General features: G+C 47.6%; 1 protein-coding gene across 1 annotated transcript in view; it reads right to left on the reverse strand.

Moving 5' to 3' along the window:
- The window catches only part of myrf (myelin regulatory factor), a 148,760-nt gene that overhangs the window by 52,432 nt on the left and 68,724 nt on the right, over positions 1–27,604 (reverse strand). Inside the window, 7 exon segments of the mRNA XM_065022192.1 lie at positions 5,645–5,845; positions 8,151–8,253; positions 8,820–8,930; positions 17,928–18,004; positions 18,267–18,462; positions 25,639–25,774; positions 26,789–26,889. Coding sequence (XP_064878264.1) covers positions 5,645–5,845; positions 8,151–8,253; positions 8,820–8,930; positions 17,928–18,004; positions 18,267–18,462; positions 25,639–25,774; positions 26,789–26,889 — 925 coding nt within the window.

Here is a 27,604-nt window from a genome sequence, read left to right on the forward strand (position 1 = left end):
CCCATAAACAGGACCAAACCTAGCCTGTTGAGGAGTGAAGGACTCCATCCTAGCTGCAGGGGTGCTCTCATCTTATCTACCAACATAGACAGGGCTCTAACTCCTCTAGCTCCACAATGAAATAGGGTGCAGGCCAGGCAGCAGGCTGTTAGCCAGCCTGCCAGCATAGTGGAGTCTGCCACTAGCGCAGTCAGTGTAGTCAGCTCAGCTATCCCCATTGAGACCGTGTCTGTGCCTCGACCTAGGTTGGGCAAAACTAAACATGGCGGTGTTCGCCTTAGCAATCTCACTAGGATAAAGACCACCTCCATTCCTGTCATTACTGAAAGAGATCATGATACCTCACATCTCAAAATAGGGCTACTTAATGTTAGATCCCTTACTTCAAAGGCAATTATAGTCAATGAACTAATCACTGATCATAATCTTGATGTGATTGGCCTGACTGAAACATGGCTTAAGCCTGATGAATTTACTGTGTTAAATGAGGCCTCACCTCCTGGCTACACTAGTGACCATATCCCCCGTGCATCCCGCAAAGGCGGAGGTGTTGCTAACATTTACGATAGCAAATTTCAATTTTCTTTTGAGCTTCTAGTCATGAAATCTATGCAGCCTACTCAATCACTTTTTATAGCTACTGTTTACAGGCCTCCTGGGCCATATACAGCTTTTCTCACTGAGTTCCCTGAATTCCTATCGGACCTTGTAGTCATAGCAGATAATATTCTAATCTTTGGTGACTTTAATATTCACATGGAAAAGTCCACAGACCCACTCCAAAAGGCTTTCGGAGCCATCATCGACTCAGTGGGTTTTGTCCAACATGTCTCCGAACCTACTCACTGTCACAGTCATACGCTGGACCTAGTTTTGTCCCATGGAATAAATGTTGTGGATCTTAATGTTTTTCCTCATAATCCTGGACTATCGGACCACCATTTTATTACGTTTGCAATTGCAACAAATAATCTGCTCAGACCCCAACCAAGGAACATCAAAAGTCGTGCTATAAATTCACAGACAACACAAAGATTCCTTGATGCCCTTCCAGACTCCCTCTGCCTACCCAAGGACGCCAGAGGACAAAAATCCGTTAACCACCTAACTGAGGATCTCAATTTAACCTTGCGCAATACCCTAGATGCAGTTGCACCCCTAAAAACTAAAAGAATGTCTCATAAGAAACTAGCTCCCTGGTACACAGAAAATACCCGAGCTCTGAAGCAAGCTTCCAGAAAATTGGAACGGAAATGGCGCCACACCAAACTGGAAGTCTTCCGACTAGCTTGGAAGGACGGTACCGTGCAGTACCGAAGAGCCCTTACTGCTGCTCGATCATCCTATTTTTCTAACTTAATTGAGGAAAATAAGAACAATCCAAAATTCCTTTTTGATACTGTCGCAAAGCTAACTAAAAAGCAGCATTCCCCAAGAGAGGATGACTTTCACTTTAGCAGTGATAAATTCATCAACTTCTTTGAGGAAAAGATCATGATTATTAGAAAGCAAATTACGGACTCCTCTTTAAACCTGCGTATTCCTCCAAACCTCAGTTGTCCTGAGTCTGCACAACTCTGCCAGGACCTAGGATCAAGAAAGACGCTCAAGTCTTTTAGTACTATATCTCTTGACACAATGATGAAAATAATCATGGCCTCTAAACCTTCAAGCTGCATACTGGACCCTATTCCAACTAAACTACTGAAAGAGCTGCTTCCTGTGCTTGGCCCTCCTATGTTGAACATAATAAACGGCTCTCTATCCACTGGATGTGTACCAAACTCACTAAAAGTGGCAGTAATAAAGCCTCTCTTGAAAAAGCCAAACCTTGACCCAGAAAATATAAAAAACTATCGGCCTATATCGAATCTTCCATTCCTCTCAAAAATGTTAGAGAAGGCTGTTGCGCAGCAACTCACTGCCTTCCTGAAGACAAACAATGTATACGAAATGCTTCAGTCTGGTTTTAGACCCCGTCATAGCACTGAGACGGCACTTGTGAAGGTGGTAAATGACATTTTAATGGCATCGGACCGAGGCTCTGCATCTGTCCTCGTGCTCCTAGACCTTAGTGCTGCTTTTGATACCATCGATCACCACATTCTTTTGGAGAGATTGGAAACCCAAATTGGTCTACACGGACATGTTCTGGCCTGGTTTAGATCTTATCTGTCAGAAAGATATCAGTTTGTCTCTGTGAATGGTTTGTCCTCTGACAAATCAACTGTAAATTTCGTTGTTCCTCAAGGTTCTGTTTTAGGACCACTATTGTTTTCACTATATATTTTACCTCTTGGGGATGTTATTCGAAAACATAATGTAAACTTTCACTGCTATGCGGATGACACACAGCTGTACATTTCAATGAAACATGGTGAAGCCCCAAAATTGCCCTCGCTAGAAGCATGTGTTTCAGACATAAGGAAGTGGATGGCTGCAAACTTTCTACTATTAAACTCGGACAAAACAGAGATGCTTGTTCTAGGTCCCAAGAAACAAAGAGATATTCTGTTGAATCTGACAATTAATCTTAATGGTTGTACAGTCGTCTCAAATAAAACTGTGAAGGACCTCGGCGTTACTCTGGACCCTGATCTCTCTTTTGAAGAACATATCAAGACCATTTCGAGGACAGCTTTTTTCCATCTACATAACAAGTAAGTTGGTGGTTGAAGATATCCCTCTAGTGGTGTGGGGGCTGTGCTTTGGCAAAGTGGGTGGGGTTATATCCTTCCTGTTTGGCCCTGTCCGGGGGTGTCCTCGGATGGGGCCACAGTGTCTCCTGACCCCTCCTGTCTCAGCCTCCAGTATTTATGCTGCAGTAGTTTATGTGTCGGGGGGCTAGGGTCAGTTTGTTATATCTGGAGTACTTCTCCTGTCCTATTCGGTGTCCTGTGTGAATCTAAGTGTGCGTTCTCTAATTCTCTCCTTCTCTCTCTCGGAGGACCTGAGCCCTAGGACCATGCCCCAGGACTACCTGACATGATGACTCCTTGCTGTCCCCAGTCCACCTGGCCATGCTGCTGCTCCAGTTTCAACTGGCCTGGGCCCTAGGACCATGTCCCAGGACTACCTGACATGATGACTCCTTGCTGTCCCCAGTCCACCTGGCCATGCTGCTGCTCCAGTTTCAACTGTTCTGCCTTACTATTATTCAACCATGCTGGTCATTTATGAACATTTGAACATCTTGGCCACGTTCTGTTATAATCTCTACCCGGCACAGCCAGAAGAGGACTGGCCACCCCACATAGCCTGGTTCCTCTCTAGGTTTCTTCCTAGGTTTTGGCCTTTCTAGGGAGTTTTTCCTAGCCACCGTGCTTCTACACCTGCATTGCTTGCTGTGTGGGGTTTTTAGGCTGGGTTTCTGTACAGCACTTTGAGATATCAGCTGATGTACGAAGGGCTATATAAATACATTTGATTTGATTTGATTTGAGAACATACAGAACATATTGAACATATAGAACATATAGAACATGTAGAACATACAGAACATATAGAACATACAGAACATATAGAACATATAGAACATACAGAACATATAGAACATATAGAACATATAGAACATACAGAACATATAGAACATATAGAACATACAGAACATACAGAACATATAGAACATATAGAACATACAGAACATATAGAACATACAAACATACAGAACATATAGAACATACAGAATATATAGAACATACAGAACATATAGAACATACAGAACATACAAACATACAGAACATATAGAATATATAGAACATACAGAACATATAGAACATACAGAACATATAGAACATACAGAACATATAGAACATACAGAACATACAGAACATACAGAACATATAGAACATACAGAACATATAGCACATATAGAACATACAGAACATATAGCACATACAGAACATATAGAACATACAGAACATATAGCACATATAGAACATACAGAACATATAGCACATATAGAACATACAGAACGTATAGCACATACAGAACATACAGAACATATAGCACATATAGAACATACAGAACATACAGAACATATAGAACATACAGAACATATAGAACATATAGAACATACATAACATATAGCACATATAGAACATACAGAACATATTGCACATACAGAACATATAGCACATATAGAACATATAGAACATATAGAACATACAGAACATACAGAACATATAGAACATACAGAACATATAGAACATATAGAACATACAGAACATATAGCACATATAGAACATACAGAACATATAGAACATACAGAACATATAGAACATATAGAACATACATAACATATAGAACATACAGAACATATAGCACATATAGAACATACAGAACATATAGAACATATAGAACATACAGAACATATAGAACATATAGAACATACATAACATATAGCACATATAGAACATACAGAACATATTGCACATACAGAACATATAGCACATATAGAACATATAGAACATACAGAACATATAGAACATACAGAACATATAGCACATATAGAACATATAGAACATATAGAACATACAGAACATATAGAACATACAGAACATATAGAACATACAGAACATATAGCACATATAGAACATATAGAACATACAGAACATTTAGAACATATAGAACATACAGAACATACAGCACATATAGAACATATAGAACATATAGAACATACAGAACATATAGAACATACAGAACATATAGAACATACAGAACATATAGCACATATAGAACATACAGAACATATAGAACATATAGAACATACAGAACATATAGAACATATAGAACATACAGAACATATAGAACATATAGAACATACAGAACATATAGCACATATAGAACATACAGAACATACAGAACATATAGAACATACAGAACATATAGAACATACAGAACATATAGCACATATAGAACATACAGAACATACAGAACATATAGAACATATAGAACATACAGAACATATAGAACATACAGAACATATAGCACATATAGAACATATAGAACATACAGAATATATAGAACATACAGAAAATATAGAACATACAGAACATATAGAACGTATAGAACATACATAACGTACAGAACATGCAGAACGTATAGAACGTACATAACGTATAGAATGTACAGAACATACAGAACATATAGAACATACAGAACATATAGAACGTACAGAACGTATAGAACGTACAGAACATACAGAACGTATAGAACGTATAGAACGTACAGAACATACAGAACATATAGAACATACAGAACATACAGAACATACAGAACATACAAACATACAGAACATATAGAACATACAGAACATATAGAACATATAGAACATACAGAACATATAGAACATACAGAACATACAAACATACAGAACATACAGAACATATAGAACATATAGAACATATAGAACGTATAGAATGTACAGAACATACAGAACATACAGAAAATATAGCTATAGTTCGATGGCTGTATGGTTTCAGGACAATGAACAGAAGACAGAATATAACATGTGATTTATTGTAATATTCTACAGCCCAAATAAAAACCAATTCTCTCAGGGAATATTTGGATCGTGATCGAGAATGCATTTTCATAACTTCACAAACACATGCAGAACACACACCACATACATCCCCCTCACCTCGTGGACGTTCTCTTTAGCCCGTATATCGGACGGGTGTACCAGTGACCCCATGACCTTCAGGTTACCGTGGATGACCATGGCCTCGTCTGGCCGGTCGGTGTTGATACCGACCCGGCCGTGGTGGTACACTGAGTCAGGTAGCTGGCCGCGCTGCCACAACACCTCACTGTCACTCTCAAACTGACCCGGGTTAGACGCCTGGAAACCCAGAGAGGGAGGGACAGATAACACTGAGATATTTAGACGGAGAAAGTGTAGAGTTGAGGGGAGATGTGAAAGATGATTTGAGTTACATATGTAACTACAGGTCCTGGATTCCTCTTTCGTTTGCAGTGCTAGTACTACACCGAGTAGCTTCCTCAACAAGCTGATCTGCATGGAATTTGTAAGAGCCTCAACATAGATCTAAAAACCATGATTTATTATCATATTTACTGAATAAAGAATGTAGACCACAACAGATGTAGACAGATGGGTATCAGGGTTGGGTCTCTTTACATTTCAATTCAGTAAGGAATCATGAGCACAATTTCAGTTTATTTCCTGCTAGGTAAATACTGAGGTATATCAGAAGAGGACAGACACGGCCAGACTGACAGAGGTTATTGAGACAGATCAGAGGAGGACGGTGAGACAGACTTGGCCAGACTGACAGAGGTTATTGAGACAGATCAGAGGAGGACGGCCAGACTGACAGAGGTTATTGAGACAGATCAGAAGAGGACGGTCAGACAGACACGGCCAGACTGACAGAGGTTATTGAGGCAGATCAGAAGAGGACGGTCAGACAGACACGGCCAGACTGACAGAGGTTATTGAGACAGATCAGAAGAGGACGGTCAGACAGACACGGCCAGACTGACAGAGGTTATTGAGGTAGATCAGAAGAGGATGGTCAGACAGACACGGCCAGACTGACAGAGGTTATTGAGACAGATCAGAAGAGGACGGTCAGACAGACACGGCCAGACTGACAGAGGTTATTGAGACAGATCAGAAGAGGACGGTCAGACAGACACGGCCAGACTGACAGAGGTTATTGAGACAGATCAGAGGAGGACGGTCAGACAGACACAGCCAGACTGAGAGGTTATTGAGACAGATCAGAATAGGACGGCCAGACTGACAGAGGTTATTGAGATAGATCAGAATAGGACGGCCAGACTGACAGAGGTTATTGAGACAGATCAGAATAGGACGGCCAGACTGACAGAGGTTATTGAGATAGATCAGAGGAGGACGGCCAGACAGACACGGCCCAGACTGACAAAGGTTATTGAGATAGATCAGAAGAGGACGGTCAGACAGACACGGCCAGACTGACAGAGGTTATTGAGACAGATCAGAGGAGGACGGCCAGACTGACAGAGGTTATTGAGACAGATCAGAAGAGGACGGTCAGACAGACACGGCCAGACTGACAGAGGTTATTGAGATAGATCAGAAGAGGATGGTCAGACAGACACGGCTAGACTGACAGAGGTTATTGAGATAGATCAGAGGAGGACGGCCAGACTGACAGAGGTTATTGAGACAGATCAGAAGAGGACGGTCAGACAGACACGGCCAGACTGACAGAGGTTATTGAGATAGATCAGAAGATGACGGTCAGACAGACACGGCCAGACTGACAGAGGTTATTGAGACAGATCAGAAGAGGACGGTCAGACAGACACGGCCAGACTGACAGAGGTTATTGAGGTAGATCAGAAGAGGATGGTCAGACAGACACGGCCAGACTGACAGAGGTTATTGAGACAGATCAGAAGAGGACGACACGGCCAGACTGACAGAGGTTATTGAGACAGACACGACCCCAGACTGACAGAGGTTATTGAGACAGATCAGAGGAGGACGGTCAGACAGACACAGCCAGACTGAGAGGTTATTGAGACAGATCAGAATAGGACGGCCAGACTGACAGAGGTTATTGAGATAGATCAGAATAGGACGGCCAGACTGACAGAGGTTATTGAGACAGATCAGAATAGGACGGCCAGACTGACAGAGGTTATTGAGATAGATCAGAGGAGGACGGCCAGACTGACAGAGGTTATTGAGACAGATCAGAAGAGGACGGTCAGACAGACACGGCCAGACTGACAGAGGTTATTGAGACAGATCAGAGAAGAGGTCAGACAGACACGGCCAGACTGACAGAGGTTATTGAGACAGATCAGAAGAGGACGGTCAGACAGACACGGCCAGACTGACAGAGGTTATTGAGATAGATCAGAAGATGACGGTCAGACAGACACGACCAGACTGACAGAGGTTATTGAGATAGATCAGAAGATGACGGTCAGACAGACACGGCCAGACTGACAGAGGTTATTGAGACAGATCAGAAGAGGACGGTCAGACAGACACGGCCAGACTGACAGAGGTTATTGAGACAGATCAGAAGAGGACGGTCAGACAGACACGGCCAGACTGACAGAGGTTATTGAGATAGATCAGAAGAGGACGGTCAGACAGACACGGCCAGACTGACAGAGGTTACCCTGACGATGATCCTCTCGGACACCTGCGCGGCCACCGTGAAGCTCTGACTGTGGGTCTGGGTCTGGGCCTGGGCCTGCAACGCTACCACCAACATGAAGTACCTATGAAGCAAAACAATTCAAAACAATTAATCAGACATTTGTGTCTTTGTATTTCCATGAAATGTATTTGACTGCCAAAAAGTAAAGTAAACTCTAAACATGTGTGATTCAAACAACATTGGTTCAAAAAGAGGACATGATTCTATTTGTATTGTTTTATCTTTATTTATTAACTAGCCAAGTCAGTTAAGAACAAATTCATATTTGCCTTGTTCAGGGGGCAGAAAGACAGATTTGTACCTTGTCAGCTCGGGGATTCAATCTTGCAACCTTTCAGTTACTAGTCCAATGCTCTATCCACTAGGCTACCTACTGGTTACTGGTCCAACGCTCTAACCACTAGGCTACCTGCTGGTTACTGGTCCAACCCTCTAACCACTAGGCTACCTGCTGGTTACTGGTCCAACGCTCTAACCACTAGGCTACCTGCTGGTTACTGGTCCAACGCTCTAACCACTAGGCTACCTGCTGGTTACTAGTCCAATGCTCTATCCACTAGGCTACCTGCCCCTTTAGCTGTGACTATATTGACGATAGAGCACTGGTATTGCTGTATCCTATAGTACCTCTGATCAGGGTTGGGTTTGCCTTTCTTCCTCATGTTATTGGCTGTGGTCTCACTGAAGTGTAGTCGTCCCACTGTTACCTTGGTAACCTGCTCCGGGGGCAGTGTCACCCTGAAAACACACACATGACACTTTAAACATTTTGTATACAGTATTTACCTTTTCTAATTGTCTTAACCCCTTAGATACAGTATTTACCTTTACTACTTGTCTTAACCCCTTAGATACAGTATTTACCTTTTCTACTTGTCTTAACCCCTTAGATACAGTATTTACCTTTTCCTCTTGTCTTAACCCCTTAGATACAGTATTTACCTTTACTACTTGTCTTAACCCCTTAGATACAGTATTTACCTTTTCTACTTGTCTTAACCCCTTAGATACAGTATTTACCTTTTCTACCTGTCTTAATCCTTTAGATACAGTATTTACCTTTTCCTCTTGTCTTAACCCCTTAGATACAGTATTTACCTTTACTACTTGTCTTAACCCCTTAGATACAGTATTTACCTTTTCCTCTTGTCTTAACCCCTTAGATACAGTATTTACCTTTACTACTTGTCTTAACCCCTTAGATACAGTATTTACCTTTTCCTCTTGTCTTAACCCCTTAGATACAGTATTTATCTTTACTACTTGTCTTAACCCCTTAGATACAGTATTTACCTTTTCTACTTGTCTTAACCCCTTAGATACAGTATTTATCTCTCTACTACTGGTATGAAGGGTCTTAACCCAGTACTGGTAGATCTCTACAGTACTGGTTGAAGGGTCCTTTACTGGCATGAAGGGTCTCTTGTCTTAACCCCTTAGATACAGTATTTATGAAGGGTCTCTACTCACAGTACTGGTATGAAGGGTCTCTCTACTCACAGTACTGGTATGAAGGGTCTCTACTCACAGTACTGGTATGAAGGGTCTCTACTGACAGTACTGGCATGAAGGGTCTCTCTACTGACAGTACTGGTATGAAGGGTCTCTCTACTGACAGTACTGGTATGAAGGGTCTCTACTGACAGTACTGGTATGAAGGGTCTCTACTCACAGTACTGGTATGAAGGGTCTCTACTCACAGTACTGGTATGAAGGGTCTCTACTCACAGTACTGGTTTGAAGGGTCTCTACTCACAGTACTGGTATGACGGGTCTCTCTACTGACAGTACTGGTATGAAGGGTCTCTCTACTGGCAGTACTGGTATGAAGGGTCTCTCTACTCACAGTACTGGTATGAAGGGTCTTCTACAGTACTGTACTACTGGTATGAAGGGTCTCTACTCACAGTACTGGTATGAAGGGTCTCTACTCACAGTACTGGTATGAAGGGTCTCTACTCACAGTACTGGTATGAAGGGTCTCTACTCACAGTACTGGTTTGAAGGGTCTCTACTCACAGTACTGGTATGACGGGTCTCTCTACTGACAGTACTGGTATGAAGGGTCTCTCTACTGACAGTACTGGTCTGAAGGGTCTCTACTCACAGTACTGGTATGACGGGTCTCTCTACTGACAGTACTGGTATGACGGGTCTCTCTACTGACAGTACTGGTATGAAGGGTCTCTATTCACAGTACTGGTATGAAGGGTCTCTACTCACAGTACTGGTATGAAGGGTCTCTACTGACAGTACTGGTATGAAGGGTCTCTACTGACAGTACTGGTACAGTACTGGTATGAAGGGTCTCTACTCACAGTACTGGTATGTACTGGTATGACTGGTCTGAAGGGTCTCTACTGACAGTACTGGTTTGAAGGGTCTCTACTCACAGTACTGGTATGAAGGGTCTCTACTGACAGTACTGGTATGAAGGGTCTCTACTCACAGTACTGGTATGAAGGGTCTCTACTCACAGTACTGGTATGAAGGGTCTCTACTGGGTATGAAGGGTCTCTACTCACAGTACTGGTATGAAGGGTCTCTACTGACAGTACTGGTATGAAGGGTCTCTACTGACAGTACTGGTATGAAGGGTCTCTACTGACAGTACTGGTATGAAGGGTCTCTACTGACAGTACTGGTATGAAGGGTCTCTACTGACAGTACTGGTATGAAGGTCTCTACTCACAGTACTGGTATGAAGGGTCTCTACTCACAGTACTGGTATGAAGGGTCTCTCTACTCACAGTACTGGTATGAAGGGTCTCTACTCACAGTACTGGTGGTCAGAAGGGTCTCTACTCACAGTACTGGTCTGAAGGGTCTCTACTCACAGTACTGGTATGACGGGTCTCTCTACTGACAGTACTGGTATGAAGGGTCTCTCTACTGACAGTACTGGTATGAAGGGTCTCTACTCACAGTACTGGTATGAAGGGTCTCTACTCACAGTACTGGTATGAAGGGGCTCTCTACTCACAGTACTGGTATGAAGGGTCTCTCTACAGTACTGGTAGTACTGGTATGAAGGGTCTCTACTCACAGTACTGGTATGAAGGGTCTCTACTCACAGTACTGGTATGAAGGGTCTCTACTCACAGTACTGGTTTGAAGGGTCTCTACTCACAGTACTGGTATGAAGGGTCTCAGTACTGGTATGAAGGGTCTCACAGTACTGGTATGAAGGGTCTCTACTGACACAGTACTGGTATGAAGGGTCTCTACTCACAGTACTGGTATGAAGGGTCTCTACTCACAGTACTGGTATGAAGGGTCTCTACTCACAGTACTGGTACTGGTCTGAGGGTCTCTACTCACAGTACTGGTATGACGGGTCTCTACTGACAGTACTGGTATGAAGGGTCTCTCTACTGACAGTACTGGTCTGAAGGGTCTCTACTCACAGTACTGGTATGACGGGTCTCTCTACTGACAGTACTGGTATGACGGGTCTCTGACAGTACTGGTACAGTCTCTCTACTGGTACTGGTATGAAGGTCTCTACTCACAGTACTGGTTTGAAGGGTCTCTACTGACAGTACTGGTATGAAGGGTCTCTACTGACAGTACTGGTATGAAGGGTCTCTACTCACAGTACTGGTATGAAGGTACTGGTCTCTCTACTGACAGTACTGGTATGAAGGGTCTCTACTCACAGTACTGGTATGAAGGGTCTCTACTCAGTACTGGTATGAAGGGTCTCTACTGACAGTACTGGTATGAAGGGTCTCTACTCACAGTACTGGTATGAAGGGTCTCTACTCACAGTACTGGTTGAAGGGTCTCTACTCACAGTACTGGTATGAAGGGTCTCTACTGACAGTACTGGTATGAAGGGTCTCTACTGACAGTACTGGTATGAAGGGTCTCTACTCACAGTACTGGTATGAAGGGTCTCTACTGACAGTACTGGTATGAAGGGTCTCTCTACTCACAGTACTGGTATGAAGGGTCTCTACTCACAGTACTGGTCTCTCTACTGGTACAGTACTGGTATGAAGGGTCTCTACTCACAGTACTGGTATGAAGGGTCTCTCTGACAGTACTGGTATGAAGGGTCTCTACTCACAGTACTGGTTTGAAGGGTCTCTACTCACAGTACTGGTATGAAGGGTCTCTACTCACAGTACTGGTATGAAGGGTCTCTACTCACAGTACTGGTATGAAGGGTCTCTACTCACAGTACTGGTATGAAGGGTCTCTACTGACAGTACTGGTATGAAGGGTCTCTACTGACAGTACTGGTATGAAGGGTCTCTACTGACAGTACTGGTATGAAGGGTCTCTACTGACAGTACTGGTATGAAGGGTCTCTACTCACAGTACTGGTATGAAGTCTCTACTACTGGTCTGAAGGGTCTCTACTCAGTACTGGTTGAAGGGTCTCAGTACTGGTTTGAAGGGTCTCTCACAGTACTGGTATGAAGGGTCTCTCTACTCACAGTACTGGTATGAAGGGTCTCTACTCACAGTACTGGTATGAAGGGTCTCTACTCACAGTACTGGTATGAAGGGTCTCTACTCACAGTACTGGTATGAAGGGTCTCTACTCACAGTACTGGTTTGAAGGGTCTCTACTCACAGTACTGGTATGAAGGGTCTCTACTCTACTGGTGGTTGAAGGGTCTCTACTCACAGTACTGGTATGAAGGGTCTCTACTCACAGTACTGGTATGAAGGGTCTCTACTCACAGTACTGGTATGAAGGGTCTCTACTCACAGTACTGGTATGAAGGGTCTCTACTCACAGTACTGGTATGAAGGGTCTCTACTGACAGTACTGGTATGAAGGGTCTCTACTGACAGTACTGGTATGAAGGGTCTCTACTGACAGTACTGGTATGAAGGGTCTCTACTCACAGTACTGGTATGAAGGGTCCTCTACTGACAGTACTGGTCTGAAGGGTCTCTACTCACAGTACTGGTATGAAGGGTCTCTACTCACAGTACTGGTATGAAGGGTCTCTACTCACAGTACTGGTATGAAGGGTCTCTCTACAGTACTGGTATGAAGGGTCTCTACTCACAGTACTGGTATGACGGGTCTCTACTGACAGTACTGGTATGACGGGTCTCTCTACTGACAGTACTGGTATGAAGGGTCTCTACTAAGGGTCTCTACCACAGTACTGGTATGAAGGGTCTCTACTCACAGTACTGGTATGAAGGGTCTCTACTCACAGTACTGGTTTGAAGGGTCTCTACTCACAGTACTGGTATGAAGGGTCTCTACTCACAGTACTGGTATGAAGGGTCTCTACTGTACTGGTATGAAGGGTCTCTCTACTGACAGTACTGGTATGAAGGGTCTCTACTCACAGTACTGGTATGAAGGGTCTCTACTGACAGTACTGGTATGAAGGGTCTCTACTCACAGTACTGGTATGAAGGGTCTCTACTCACAGTACTGGTATGAAGGGTCTCTACTCACAGTACTGGTATGAAGGGTCTCTACTCACAGTACTGGTTTGAAGGGTCTCTACAGTACTGGTAGTACTGGTATGAAGGGTCTCTCTACAGTACTGGTATGAAGGGTCTCTACTCACAGTACTGGTATGAAGGGTCTCTACTCACAGTACTGGTATGAAGGGTCTCTACTCACAGTACTGGTTTGAAGGGTCTCTACTCACAGTACTGGTATGAAGGGTCTCTACTGACAGTACTGGTATGAAGGGTCTCTACTCACAGTACTGGTATGAAGGGTCTCTACTGACAGTACTGGTATGAAGGGTCTCTACTCACAGTACTGGTTTGAAGGGTCTCTACTCACAGTACTGGTATGAAGGGTCTCTACTCACAGTACTGGTATGAAGGGTCTCTACTCACAGTACTGGTATGAAGGGTCTCTACTCACAGTACTGGTATGAAGGGTCTCTACTGACAGTACTGGTTTGAAGGGTCTCTACTCACAGTACTGGTATGAAGGGTCTCTACTCACAGTGCTGGTCTGAAGGGTCTCTACTCACAGTACTGGTATGAAGGGTCTCTACTCACAGTACTGGTTTGAAGGGTCTCTACTGACAGTACTGGTATGAAGGGTCTCTACTGACAGTACTGGTATGAAGGGTCTCTACTGACAGTACTGGTATGAAGGGTCTCTCTACTGACAGTACTGGTATGAAGGGTCTCTACTCACAGTACTGGTATGAAGGGTCTCTACTCACAGTACTGGTTTGAAGGGTCTCTCTACTCACAGTACTGGTCTGAAGGGTCTCTCTACTCACAGTACTGGTTTGAAGGGTCTCTCTACTCACAGTACTGGTATGAAGGGTCTCTACTCACAGTACTGGTATGAAGGGTCTCTCTACTCACAGTACTGGTCTGAAGGGTCTGTACTCACAGTACTGGTTTGAAGGGTCTCTACTGACAGTACTGGTATGAAGGGTCTCTCTACTCACAGTACTGGTATGAAGGGTCTCTACTCACAGTACTGGTATGAAGGGTCTCTACTGACAGTACTGGTATGAAGGGTCTCTACTGACAGTACTGGTATGAAGGGTCTCTACTGACAGTACTGGTATGAAGGGTCTCTCTACTGACAGTACTGGTATGAAGGGTCTCTACTCACAGTACTGGTATGAAGGGTCTCTACTCACAGTACTGGTTTGAAGGGTCTCTCTACTCACAGTACTGGTCTGAAGGGTCTCTCTACTCACAGTACTGGTTTGAAGGGTCTCTACTCACAGTACTGGTATGAAGGGTCTCTCTACTCACAGTACTGGTATGAAGGGTCTCTACTCACAGTACTGGTATGAAGGGTCTCTACTCACAGTACTGGTCTGAAGGGTCTGTACTCACAGTACTGGTTTGAAGGGTCTCTCACAGTACTGACAGGGTCTCTACTGGTATGAAGGGTCTCTACTCACAGTACTGGTATGAAGGGTCTCTACTCACAGTACTGGTATGACGGGTCTCTACTCACAGTACTGGTATGAAGGGTCTCTCTACTGACAGTACTGGTATGAAGGGTCTCTACTCACAGTACTGGTATGAAGGGTCTCTACTGACAGTACTGGTTTGAAGGGTCTCTACTCACAGTACTGGTATGAAGGGTCTCTACTCACAGTACTGGTATGAAGGGTCTCTACTCACAGTACTGGTATGACGGGTCTCTACTCACAGTACTGGTTTGAAGGGTCTCTACTCACAGTACTGGTATGAAGGATCTCTCTACTCACAGTACTGGTATGAAGGGTCTCTCTACTCACAGTACTGGTATGAAGGGTCTCTACTCACAGTACTGGTTTGAAGGGTCTCTACTCACAGTACTGGTTTGAAGGGTCTCTACTCACAGTACTGGTTTGAAGGGCCTCACTACTCACAGTACTGGTTTGAAGGGCCTCACTACTCACAGTACTGGTTTGAAGGGTCTCTACTCACAGTACTGGTTTGAAGGGTCTCACTACTCACAGTACTGGTTTGAAGGGTCTCTACTCACAGTACTGGTTTGAAGGGTCTCTACTCACAGTACTGGTTTGAAGGGTCTCTACTCACAGTACTGGTTTGAAGGGTCTCACTACTCACAGTACTGGTTTGAAGGGTCTCACTACTCACAGTACTGGTTTGAAGGGTCTCACTACTCACAGTGCTGGTATGAAGGGTCTCTCTACTGACAGTGCTGGTTTGAAAGGTCTCTACTCACAGTAGTGGTATGAAGGGTCTCTACTCACAGTACTGGTATGAAGGGTCTCTACTCACAGGACTGGTATGACGGGTCTCTCTACTCACAGTACTGGTTTGAAGGGTCTCTACTCACAGGACTGGTATGAAGGATCTCTACTCACAGTACTGGTATGAAGGGTCTCTACTGACAGTACTGGTATGAAGGGTCTCTACTCACAGTACTGGTATGAAGGGTCTCTACTCACAGTACTGGTATGACGGGTCTCTACTCACAGTACTGGTTTGAAGGGTCTCTACTCACAGTACTGGTATGAAGGATCTCTCTACTCACAGTACTGGTATGAAGGGTCTCTACTGACAGTACTGGTATGAAGGGTCTCTACTCACAGTACTGGTATGAAGGGTCTCTACTCACAGTACTGGTATGAAGGGTCTCTACTGACAGTACTGGTATGAAGGGTCTCTACTGACAGTACTGGTATGAAGGGTCTCTACTGACAGTACTGGTATGAAGGGTCTCTCTACTGACAGTACTGGTATGAAGGGTTTCTACTCACAGTACTGGTATGAAGGGTCTCTACTCACAGTACTGGTTTGAAGGGTCTCTCTACTCACAGTACTGGTCTGAAGGGTCTCTCTACTCACAGTACTGGTTTGAAGGGTCTCTACTCACAGTACTGGTATGAAGGGTCTCTCTACTCACAGTACTGGTATGAAGGGTCTCTACTCACAGTACTGGTATGAAGGGTCTCTCTACTCACAGTACTGGTCTGAAGGGTCTGTACTCACAGTACTGGTTTGAAGGGTCTCTACTGACAGTACTGGTATGAAGGGTCTCTCTACTCACAGTACTGGTATGAAGGGTCTCTACTCACAGTACTGGTATGAAGGGTCTCTACTGACAGTACTGGTATGAAGGGTCTCTACTGACAGTACTGGTATGAAGGGTCTCTACTGACAGTACTGGTATGAAGGGTCTCTCTACTGACAGTACTGGTATGAAGGGTCTCTACTCACAGTACTGGTATAAAGGGTCTCTACTCACAGTACTGGTTTGAAGGGTCTCTCTACTCACAGTACTGGTCTGAAGGGTCTCTCTACTCACAGTACTGGTTTGAAGGGTCTCTCTACTGACAGTACTGGTCTGAAGGGTCTGTACTCACAGTACTGGTTTGAAGGGTCTCTACTGACAGTACTGGTATGAAGGGTCTCTCTACTCACAGTACTGGTATGAAGGGTCTCTACTCACAGTACTGGTATGACGGGTCTCTACTCACAGTACTGGTATGAAGGGTCTCTCTACTGACAGTACTGGTATGAAGGGTCTCTACTCACAGTACTGGTATGAAGGGTCTCTACTGACAGTACTGGTTTGAAGGGTCTCTACTCACAGTACTGGTATGAAGGGTCTCTACTCACAGTACTGGTATGAAGGGTCTCTACTCACAGTACTGGTATGAAGGGTCTCTACTCACAGTACTGGTTTGAAGGGTCTCTACTCACAGTACTGGTATGAAGGATCTCTCTACTCACAGTACTGGTATGAAGGGTCTCTCTACTCACAGTACTGGTATGAAGGGTCTCTACTCACAGTACTGGTTTGAAGGGTCTCTACTCACAGTACTGGTTTGAAGGGTCTCTACTCACAGTACTGGTTTGAAGGGTCTCACTACTCACAGTACTGGTTTGAAGGGTCTCACTACTCACAGTACTGGTTTGAAGGGTCTCTACTCACAGTACTGGTTTGAAGGGTCTCACTACTCACAGTACTGGTTTGAAGGGTCTCACTACTCACAGTACTGGTATGAAGGGTCTCTACTCACAGTACTGGTTTGAAGGGTCTCACTACTCACAGTACTGGTTTGAAGGGTCTCTACTCACAGTACTGGTATGAAGGGTCTCTCTACTCACAGTGCTGGTATGAAGGGTCTCTACTGACAGTGCTGGTATGAAGGGTCTCTACTGACAGTACTGGTATGAAGGGTCTCTACTCACAGTGCTGGTCTGAAGGGTCTCTACTCACAGTACTGGTTTGAAGGGTCTCTACTCACAGTACTGGTATGAAGGGTCTCTACTCACAGTACTGATTTGAAGGGTCTCACTACTCACAGTACTGGTTTGAAGGGTCTCTTGCTGCGGTCTGACTGGGACTGCTCCACGTTGATGGACTGGTTCATGGCTTCCAGCTGGGAGACAACACAGGAGAGGGTTCGGAAGAAAGTAGCATTACATTAAATCAAACACTGGCCCCTTCCTCCTGTAGCTCTGAAGGGTTTGGAAAAGGTGGCCAAAACTCCCACTTGCTAATCCGAAGGCAAGTTGGACCAATTGCCATTTTGGTCTAAAACGTATCCAATTATCTTACACCTACAGGAAGGACGTCAGCTAGAAGGTAAAGGCTAGGGGATGAATAGGCATTCACACATTGGATCACCTCTCCTCCCTCACCTTAACCCCATTGAGTTTGAGGTAGAAGCAGTCGATAGGCTGGAGGCCATCGCTGGTCTTGATGTACTTGGGATCTCCCAGCATGCCGCAGTACACGGTGACCTGGAAGTGATTTTTCTTCTGACATACGAAGGCGTCGTCCGCCAGGGAGAAGTTAAAACCTTTATCAGCGTCGACGCGATAGGTGGGCATTGGGCTAGAGAGGGAGGGAGGGAGAGGGAGGGAGGGAGAGGGAGAGGGAGAGGGAGGGAGGGAGGGAGAGGGAGGGAGGGAGGGAGGGAGGGAGGGAGAGGGGAGAGGAGGGAGGGAGGGAGAGGGAGGGAGGGAGGGAGGGAGGGAGGGAGGGAGAGGAGGGAGGGAGGGAGGGAGGGAGGGAGGGAGAGGGAGGGAGGGAGGGAGGGAGGGAGGGAGGGAGGGAGGGAGGGGAGGGAGGGAGGGAGAGAGAGGGGAGGGAGGGAGGGAGGGAGGGAGGGAGAGGGAGGGAGGGAGGGAGGGAGGGAGGGAGGGAGGGAGGGAGGAGGGAGGGAGGGAGGGAGGGAGGGAGGGAGGGAGGGAGGGAGGAGGGGAGGGAGGGAGGGAGGAGAGAGAGGAGAGGGAGGGAGGGAGGGAGGGAGGGAGGGAGGGAGGGAGGGAGGGAGGGAGAGGGAGGGAGAGAGGGAGGGAGGGAGGAGGGAGGGAGGGAGGGAGGGAGGGAGGGAGGAAGGAGGGAGAGGGAGGGAGGGAGGGAGGGAGGGAGGGAGGGAGGGAGGGAGGGAGGAGGGAGGGAGGGAGAGGGAGGGAGGGAGGGAGGGAGGGAGAGGGGGAGGGAGGGAGGGAGGGAGGGAGGGAGAGGGAGGGAGGGAGAGGGAGAGGAGGGAGGGAGGGAGGGAGGGAGGGGAGGGAGGGAGGGAGGGAGGGAGGGAGGGAGGGAGGGAGAGGGAGGAGGGAGGGAGGGAGGGAGAGGGAGGGAGGGAGGGAGGGAGGGAGGGAGAGGGAGAGGGAGGGAGGGAGGGAGGGAGGGAGGGAGGGAGAGGGAGGGAGGGAGGGAGGGAGGGAGGGAGGGAGGGAGAGGAGGGAGGGGGAGGGAGGGAGGGAGGGAGGGAGGGGGAGGGAGGGAGGGGAGGGAGGGAGAGGGAGAGGGAGGGAGGGGGGGAGGGAGGGAGGGAGGGAGGGAGGGAGAGGGAGGGAGGGAGGGAGGGAGGGAGGGAGGGAGGGAGGGAGAGAGGAGAGGGGGAGGGAGGGGAGGGAGGGAGGGAGGAGGGAGGGAGGGAGAGGGAGGGAGGGAGAGGGAGAGGGGAGGAGGGGAGGGAGGGATGGAGGGAGGGAGGGAGAGGGAGGGAGAGAGAGAGAGAGAGAGAGAGGGAGGGAGGGAGGGAGAGGGAGAGAGAGAGGGAGGGAGGGAGGGAGGGAGAGGGAGGGAGGGAGGGAGGGAGGGAGGGAGGGGGAGGGAGGGGGGAGGGAGGGAGGAGGGAGGGAGGGAGGGAGGGAGGGAGGGAGGAGGGAGGGAGGGAGGGGGAGGGAGGGAGGGAGGGAGGGAGGGAGGGAGGGAGAGGGAGGGAGGGAGGGAGAGAGAGGGAGAGAGAGGGAGGGAGGGAGGGAGGGAGGGAGGGAGGGAGGGAGGGGAGGGAGGGAGGGAGGGAGGGAGAGGGAGGGAGGGAGGGAGGGAGGGAGGGAGGGGGAGAGGGAGGGGGAGGGAGGGAGGGAGGGAGGGAGAGGGAGGGAGGGAGGGAGGAGGGAGGGAGGGAGGGAGGGAGAGGGAGGGAGGGAGGGAGGGAGGGGAGGGAGGGAGGGAGAGGGAGGGAGGGAGGGAGGGAGGGAGGAGGGAGAGGGAGGGAGGGAGGGAGGGAGGGAGGGAGGGAGGGAGAGGGAGAGAGGGAGGGAGGGAAGGAGGGAGGGAGGGGGAGGGAGGGAGAGGGAGGGAGGGAGGGAGGGAGGGAGAGGGAGGGAGAGAGAGAGAGAGGGAGGGAGGGAGGGAGGGAGGGAGGGAGGGAGGGGAGAGGGAGAGGGAGAGGGAGGAGGGAGGGAGGAGAGGAGAGAGGGAGGGGGAGAGGGAGGGAGGGGGAGGGAGGGAGGGAGGGAGAGGGAGGGAGGGAGAGGAAGGGAGGGAGAGGAAGGGAGGGAGGGAGGGAGAGAGGGAGAGGGAGAGGGAGGGAGGGAGAGGGAGGGAGGGAGAGATGGAAAGAGGGAGAGATGGATGGACAGAGAATTCTATAAGGGTCTGTCAATATTTTCATAGAAGTTCATCGTACTGTACATTCTCTACCATTGTACTTGCACTCCTTGAGCTAAATATGGAGGATTGGATGAAAAGAGAGGTCTGTGTAAAAGGGATTCGTTCACATCTGCCTGGCTACCCAAACTCCTTGCTCCGGCCAACAGACGTTAGATTCTTCTACTCAATGAGTCTGGATCTGAGCACCTCCCTGATGATTTCTAGAACGCAAACAAATTCTAACCATTCTGATTGGTCCAATAAAGCGATGGGTTGAGCAAGAGCCAGAACACACGTGGGTAAAACACGTGGTGTTTTGAAAATGTGTCATTGGCTTTGATACTCCTGATTGGTTAGAGTCAAGGTACCCTGCCCTCTGCCGAGTACCCTGCCCTCCGCCCAGTATCCTGCCCTCCACCCAGTACCCTGCCCTCCGCCCAGCATCCTGCTCTCCGCCCAGTACCCTGCCCTCTGTCCAGTACCCTGCCCTCCACCCAGCATCCTGCCCTCTGTCCAGTACCCTGCCCTCCACCCAGTATCCTGCCCTCCGCCCAGTACCCTGCCCTCCGCCCAGCATCCTGCCCCCTGCCCAGTACCCTGCCCTCCACCCAGTATCCTGCCCCCTGCCCAGTACCCTGCCCTCCGCCCAGTACCCTGCCCTCTGCCCAGTACCCTGCCCTCCGCCCAGTACCCTGCCCCCTGCCCAGTATCCTGCTCTCTGCCCAGCATCCTGCCCCCTGCCCAGTACCCTGCCCTCTGCCCAGTACCCTGCCCTCTGTCCAGTACCCTGCCCTCTGCCCAGTACCCTGCCCTCCACCCAGTACCCTGCCCTCTGCCCAGTACCCTGCCCTCCGTCCAGTACCCTGCCCTCTGTCCAGTACCCTGCCCTCTGCCCAGTACCCTGCCCTCCACCCAGCATCCTGCCCTCTGCCCAGTACCCTGCCCTCTGCCCAATACTCTGCCCTCCACCCAGTACCCTGCCCTCCGCCCAGTACCCTGCCCTCTGCCCAGTACCCTGCCCTCTGCCCAGTACCCTGCCCTCTGCCGAGTACCCTGCCCTCTGCCCAGTACCCTGCCCTCTGCCCAGTACCCTGCCCTCTGCCCAGTATCCTGCCCTCTGTCCAGTACCCTGCCCTCTGCCGAGTACCCTGCCCTCTGCCCAGTACCCTGCCCTCTGCCCAGTACCCTGCCCAGTACCCTGCCCTCTGTCCAGTACCCTGCCCTCCACCCAGTACCCTGCCCTCTGCCCAGTACCCTGCCCTCTGCCCAGTACCCTGCCCTCTGTCCAGTACCCTGCCCTCTGCCCAGTACCCTGCCCTCTGTCCAGTACCCTGCCCTCTGCCCAGTACCCTGCCCAGTACCCTGCCCTCTGTCCAGTACCCTGCCCTCTGTCCAGTACCCTGCCCTCTGCCCAGTACCCTGCCCTCTGTCCAGTACCCTGCCCTCTGTCCAGTACCCTGCCCTCTGTCCAGTACCCTGCCCTCTGTCCAGTACCCTGCCCTCCGTCCAGTACCCTGCCCTCTGCTCAGTACCCTGCCCCCTGCCCAGTACCCTGCCCTCCGCCCAGTACCCTGCCCTCTGCCCAGTATCCTGCCCTCTGTCCAGTACCCTGCCCTCTGCCCAGTACCCTGTCCAGTACCCTGCCCTCTGCCGAGTACCCTGCCCTCTGCCCAGTACCCTGCCCTCTGCCCAGTACCCTGCCCTCCGCCCAGTACCCTGCCCTCTGCCCAGTACCCTGCCATCTGCCCAGTATCCTGCCCTCTGCCCAGTACCCTGCCCTCTGCCCAGTATCCTGCCCTCTGTCCAGTACCCTGCCCTCTGCCCAGTACCCTGCCCAGTACCCTGCCCTCTGTCCAGTACCCTGCCCTCTGCCGAGTACCCTGCCCTCTGCCCAGTACCCTGCCCTCTGCCCAGTACCCTGCCCTCCGCCCAGTACCCTGCCCTCTGCCCAGTACCCTGCCCTCTGCCCAGTATCCTGCCCTCTGCCCAGTACCCTGCCCTCTGCCCAGTATCCTGCCCTCTGTCCAGTACCCTGCCCTCTGCCCAGTACCCTGTCCAGTACCCTGCCCTCTGCCGAGTACCCTGCCCTCTGCCCAGTACACTGTCATCTGCCCAGTACCCTGCCATCTGCCCAGTACCCTGCCCTCTGCCCAGTACCCTGCCCTCTGTCCAGTACCCTGCCCTCTGCCCAGTACCCTGCCCTCTGCCCAGTACCCTGCCCTCTGTCCAGTACCCTGCCCTCTGTCCAGTACCCTGCCCTCTGCCCAGTAACCTGCCCTCTGCCCAGTACCCTGCCCTCTGCCCAGTACCCTGCCCTCTGTCCAGTACCCTGCCCTCTGTCCAGTACCCTGCCCTCTGCCCAGTAACCTGCCCTCTGCCCAGTACCCTGCCCTCTGCCCAGTACCCTGCCCTCTGCCCAGTACCCTGTGTTCTTGTTGACATTTACTGCATTGATTGATAGGAACATAAGCATTTCAATACACACCCCATAACACCTGCTAAACTGTGTACGCGACTAATACTATTGGATTTGATTTGAATAGATTCATCAATAGGTTCATCAATAGGTTCATCAATAGGTTCATCAATAGATTTGTCAATAGGTTCATCAATGGATTCGTCAATAGATTCATCAATGGATTCATCAATAGGTTCATCAATAGATTTGTCAATAGGTTCATCAATAGATTCATCAATAGGTTCATCAATAGGTTCATCAATAGATTCATCAATAGGTTCATCAATAGATTCATCAATAGATTCATCAATAGATTCATCAATAGGTTCATCAATAGGTTCATCAATAGGTTCATATACAATACCGGTCGAAAGTTTTAGAACACCTTCACATTCAAGTGTTTTTCTTTATTTCTACTATTTTCTACATTGTAGAATAATAGTGAAGTCATCAAAACTATGAAATAACACATATGGAATCATGTAGTAACCAAAAAAGTGTTAAACAAGTCAAAATATATTTGATATTTGAGATTCTTCAAATAGCCACCCTTTGCCTTGATGACAGATTTGCACACTCTTGGCATTGTTGAAGACCTTACAGACTCCACTAGGGTTTATGAGTCATGTTGAAGACCTTACAGACTCCACTAGGGTTTATGAGTCATGTTGAAGACCTTACAGACTCCACTAGGGTTTATGAGTCATGTTGAAGACCTTACAGACTCCACTAGGGTTTATGAGTCATGTTGAAGACCTTACAGACTCCACTATGGTTTATGAGTCATGTTGAAGACCTTACAGACTCCACTAGGGTTTATGAGTCATGTTGAAGACCTTACAGTCTCCACTATGGTTTATGAGTCATGTTGAAGACCTTACAGTCTCCACTATGGTTTATGAGTCATGTTGAAGACCTTACAGTCTCCACTATGGTTTATGAGTCATGTTGAAGACCTTACAGTCTCCACTATGGTTTATGAGGTTTATGAGTCATGTTGAAGACCTTACAGTCTCCACTATGGTTTATGAGTCATGTTGAAGACCTTACAGTCTCCACTATGGTTTATGAGGTTTATGAGTCATGTTGAAGACCTTACAGTCTCCACTATGGTTTATGAGTCATGTTGAAGACCTTACAGTCTCCACTATGGTTTATGAGTCATGTTGAAGTCCTTACAGTCTCCACTATGGTTTATGAGGTTTATGATTCATGTTGAAGACCTTACAGTCTCCACTATGGTTTATGAGTCATGTTGAAGACCTTACAGTCTCCACTATGGTTTATGAGTCATGTTGAAGACCTTACAGTCTCCACTATGGTTTATGAGGTTTATGATTCATGTTGAAGTCCTTACAGTCTCCACTATGGTTTATGAGGTTTATGAGTCATGTTGAAGACCTTACAGTCTCCACTATGGTTTATGAGGTTTATGATTCATGTTGAAGACCTTACAGTCTCCACTATGGTTTATGAGGTTTATGAGTCATGTTGAAGACCTTACAGTCTCCACTATGGTTTATGAGTCATGTTGAAGACCTTACAGACTCCACTAGGGTTTATGATTCATGTTGAAGTCCTTACAGTCTCCACTATGGTTTATGAGTCATGTTGAAGACCTTACAGTCTCCACTATGGTTTATGAGGTTTATGAGTCATGTTGAAGTCCTTACAGTCTCCACTATGGTTTATGAGGTTTATGATTCATGTTGAAGTCCTTACAGTCTCCACTTACGGGGACAAAGAGTATTCCTAATCATGTTATACTCCATATATTTCATCAACATGATGTTTTAAACGTGAGTGAACCAGCTAAGATGAGCCACCTGTTGATGACAATAAGCTAATGGTATGCACTACATACCACCCACCGCTTATCCCTCAATCTCACAATTCCCAGTTCAGCATAGCAATGTCCACAAGTAGGTGTTAGTACATTTATCCTCCCCTCCTCTCTTTCTTCACCCTCATCCATCCCCTCCACTTCCCTTGTTATCTGCCTCCGTCTCCTCCCCTCCTCTCTTTCATAACCGAAACCCTGCTCTTACTCACTCCCCCGCATCACTCACCTCCAAGGAATCTTTCAAACCTTCCTTCTCTAGATCACGCTGTTCTCCCCTCTCCTTCCTGAATACCACTCTCTCTCTCTCTCTCTCTCTCTCTCTCTCTCTCTCTCTCTTCCCCCCTCTCTCCCTCTCCCTTCCCCCTCTCTCGTTCTCTCTCTCTCTCTTCCTCTCTCTCTCCCTCTCTCTCTCCCCTCCCTTTCCCCACTCTCTGTAGCCCCCTCTCTCTCCCCCTGCTCTCTTTCCCTTCTCTCTCTCTCTCTCTCTCTCCCCTCCCTCTCTCTCTTCTCTCCCCTCCCTCTCTCCCCTCTCCCCTCCTTTCCCCCACTATCTATCACCCCCTCTCTCCCCCCTGCTCTCTTTCCCTTCTCTCTCTCTCTCTCTCTCTCTCTCTCTCTCTCTCTCTCTCTCTCTCTCTCTCTCTCTCTCTCTCTCTCCCTTTTCTCTCTCTCTCTCTCTCTCTCTCTCTCTCCTCTCCCTTCCCCCTCTCTCCCCCTCTCTCTCCCTCTCTCTCTCTCTCTCTGCTTTATAAATGATATCCTTGTCAATATCTTCTTTGTCATGAAAACAAACATATATCATATTAATTGACATATGGTAGCCTATGAATGAATCAAAGAGCAAAAGGGTTTAAGTCAAGTTAAGCAGAGAGACACCTACAGCTCTTTGCAGTTGACGTCGTACAACGGCGTCCACTTGTTCTGCTGGTGCGGCTGCCATTTTATACACTGATAGTTGGGGTCCAGGTAGGAGTTATCAGCATCCGCCATCACACCTGGGCCAGAAACAATGTCTACTGCGTAAGGGGGGAAACACAAGATCACATGTTAATCTGCACAATAATAGCATGAGCTGATGTACACCCAACAATGTTTGTAGGTGCTGATTAACAGAGAGTAAATATATATATATAAAAAATAGAAAGTCACACAATCGATATACTGTAATGGGTGTCATGATGGTTATGATGGTTATGATGTCATGATGTCATGATGGTTATGATGTCATGATGTTATGATGGTTATGATGTCATGATGTCATGATGGTTATGATGGTTATGATGTCATGATGTCATGATGGTTATGATGGTTATGATGGTTATGATGTCATGATGTCATGATGGTTATGATGTCATGATGTCATGATGGTTATGATGGTTATGATGTCATGATGTCATGATGTCATGATGGTCATGATGTCATGATGGTTATGATGGTTATGATGTCATGATGTCATGATGGTTATGATGGTTATGATGTCATGATGTCATGATGGTTATGATGTCATGATGGTTATGATGTCATGATGTCATGATGGTTATGAAGTCATGATGGTTATGATGTCATGATGGTTATGATGTCATGATGGTTATGATGTCATGATGTCATGATGGTTATGGTGTCATGATGGTTATAATGGTTATGATGGTTATGATGTCATAATGTCATGATGGTTATGCTTACTAATTACATTGCTATGAGCATTCATAGACTGTGTGACTTTCTTCTTTAATTCCCAACATGTTGCCAAGGCAACAGAACAGGGAAAAGTGGAGGGAGGCCACTGTGGCCTGATGTTTCAGAAGACCAGTTGTTTTATACCTAAAGGTGTATTTTTTTATTAATGTGCGAGCGTATGCATATGACAATATGTTTGGATATAAGAATGGGGTAATGGGGGAAAGTGAGAAGGAAAGAGAGCGAGAGAGAGAAAGAGAGAGAGAGAGACGGAGAAAGACAAAATAAGACCGTCAGAGAGAGACAGAGAGAAAGAAAGAGAGAGAGAGACAGACAAAGATATGCCTGCCTACCTGGCTCTTGTTTGATGATACCTGTGAGGATCTGAGAGTTCAGGGTGCTGTCAGGACCGTCAGCATGTTTCCTCTTCTTTGCCTGGTGGACTGCTATCCCACTGTAAACACACACATAAACATAAACACATGTTCGGAACGTAATCATTTTCATCCAGAGATCAAGATTGATTGATCAACTGAAGCACGAGATGGAGGGCACCCCTCTCTGGTCTTCCAGAAAACCATTCATCTCTTTCTCTCCTGATCACACCTTCCCTCTGCTACAGCTGACATTCCTCCATCTATTCCTCCCTCCATTCCTCCATCCATTCCTCCATCCATTAATCCCTCCATTCCTCCATCCATTAATCCATCCATTCCTCCCTCCATTCCTCCATCCATTCCTCCCTCCATTCCTCCATCCATTCCTCCATCCATTCCTCCCTCCATTCCTCCCTCCATTCCTCCCTCCATTCCTCCCTCCATTCCTCCATCCATTCCTCCCTCCATTCCTCCCTCCATTCCTCCCTCCATTCTTCCATCCATTCCTCCATCCATTCCTCCCTCCATTCCCCCCCATTCCTCCCTCCATTCCTCCATCCATTAATCCCTCCATTCCTCCATCCATTCCTCCATCCATTAATCCTCCATTCCTCCCATTAATCTCCATTCCTCCCTCCATTCCTCCATCCATTAATCCCTCCATTCCTCCATCCATCCATTCCTCCATCCATTCCTCCCTCCATTCCTCCATCCATCCATTCCTCCATCCATTCCTCCCTCCATTCCTCCATCCATCCATTCCTCCATCCAATCCTCCATCCATTCCTCCAT

This window comes from Oncorhynchus nerka, linkage group LG9a (assembly GCF_034236695.1).
Source record: "Oncorhynchus nerka isolate Pitt River linkage group LG9a, Oner_Uvic_2.0, whole genome shotgun sequence".
NCBI classification, from domain to species: Eukaryota; Metazoa; Chordata; class Actinopteri; order Salmoniformes; family Salmonidae; genus Oncorhynchus; species Oncorhynchus nerka.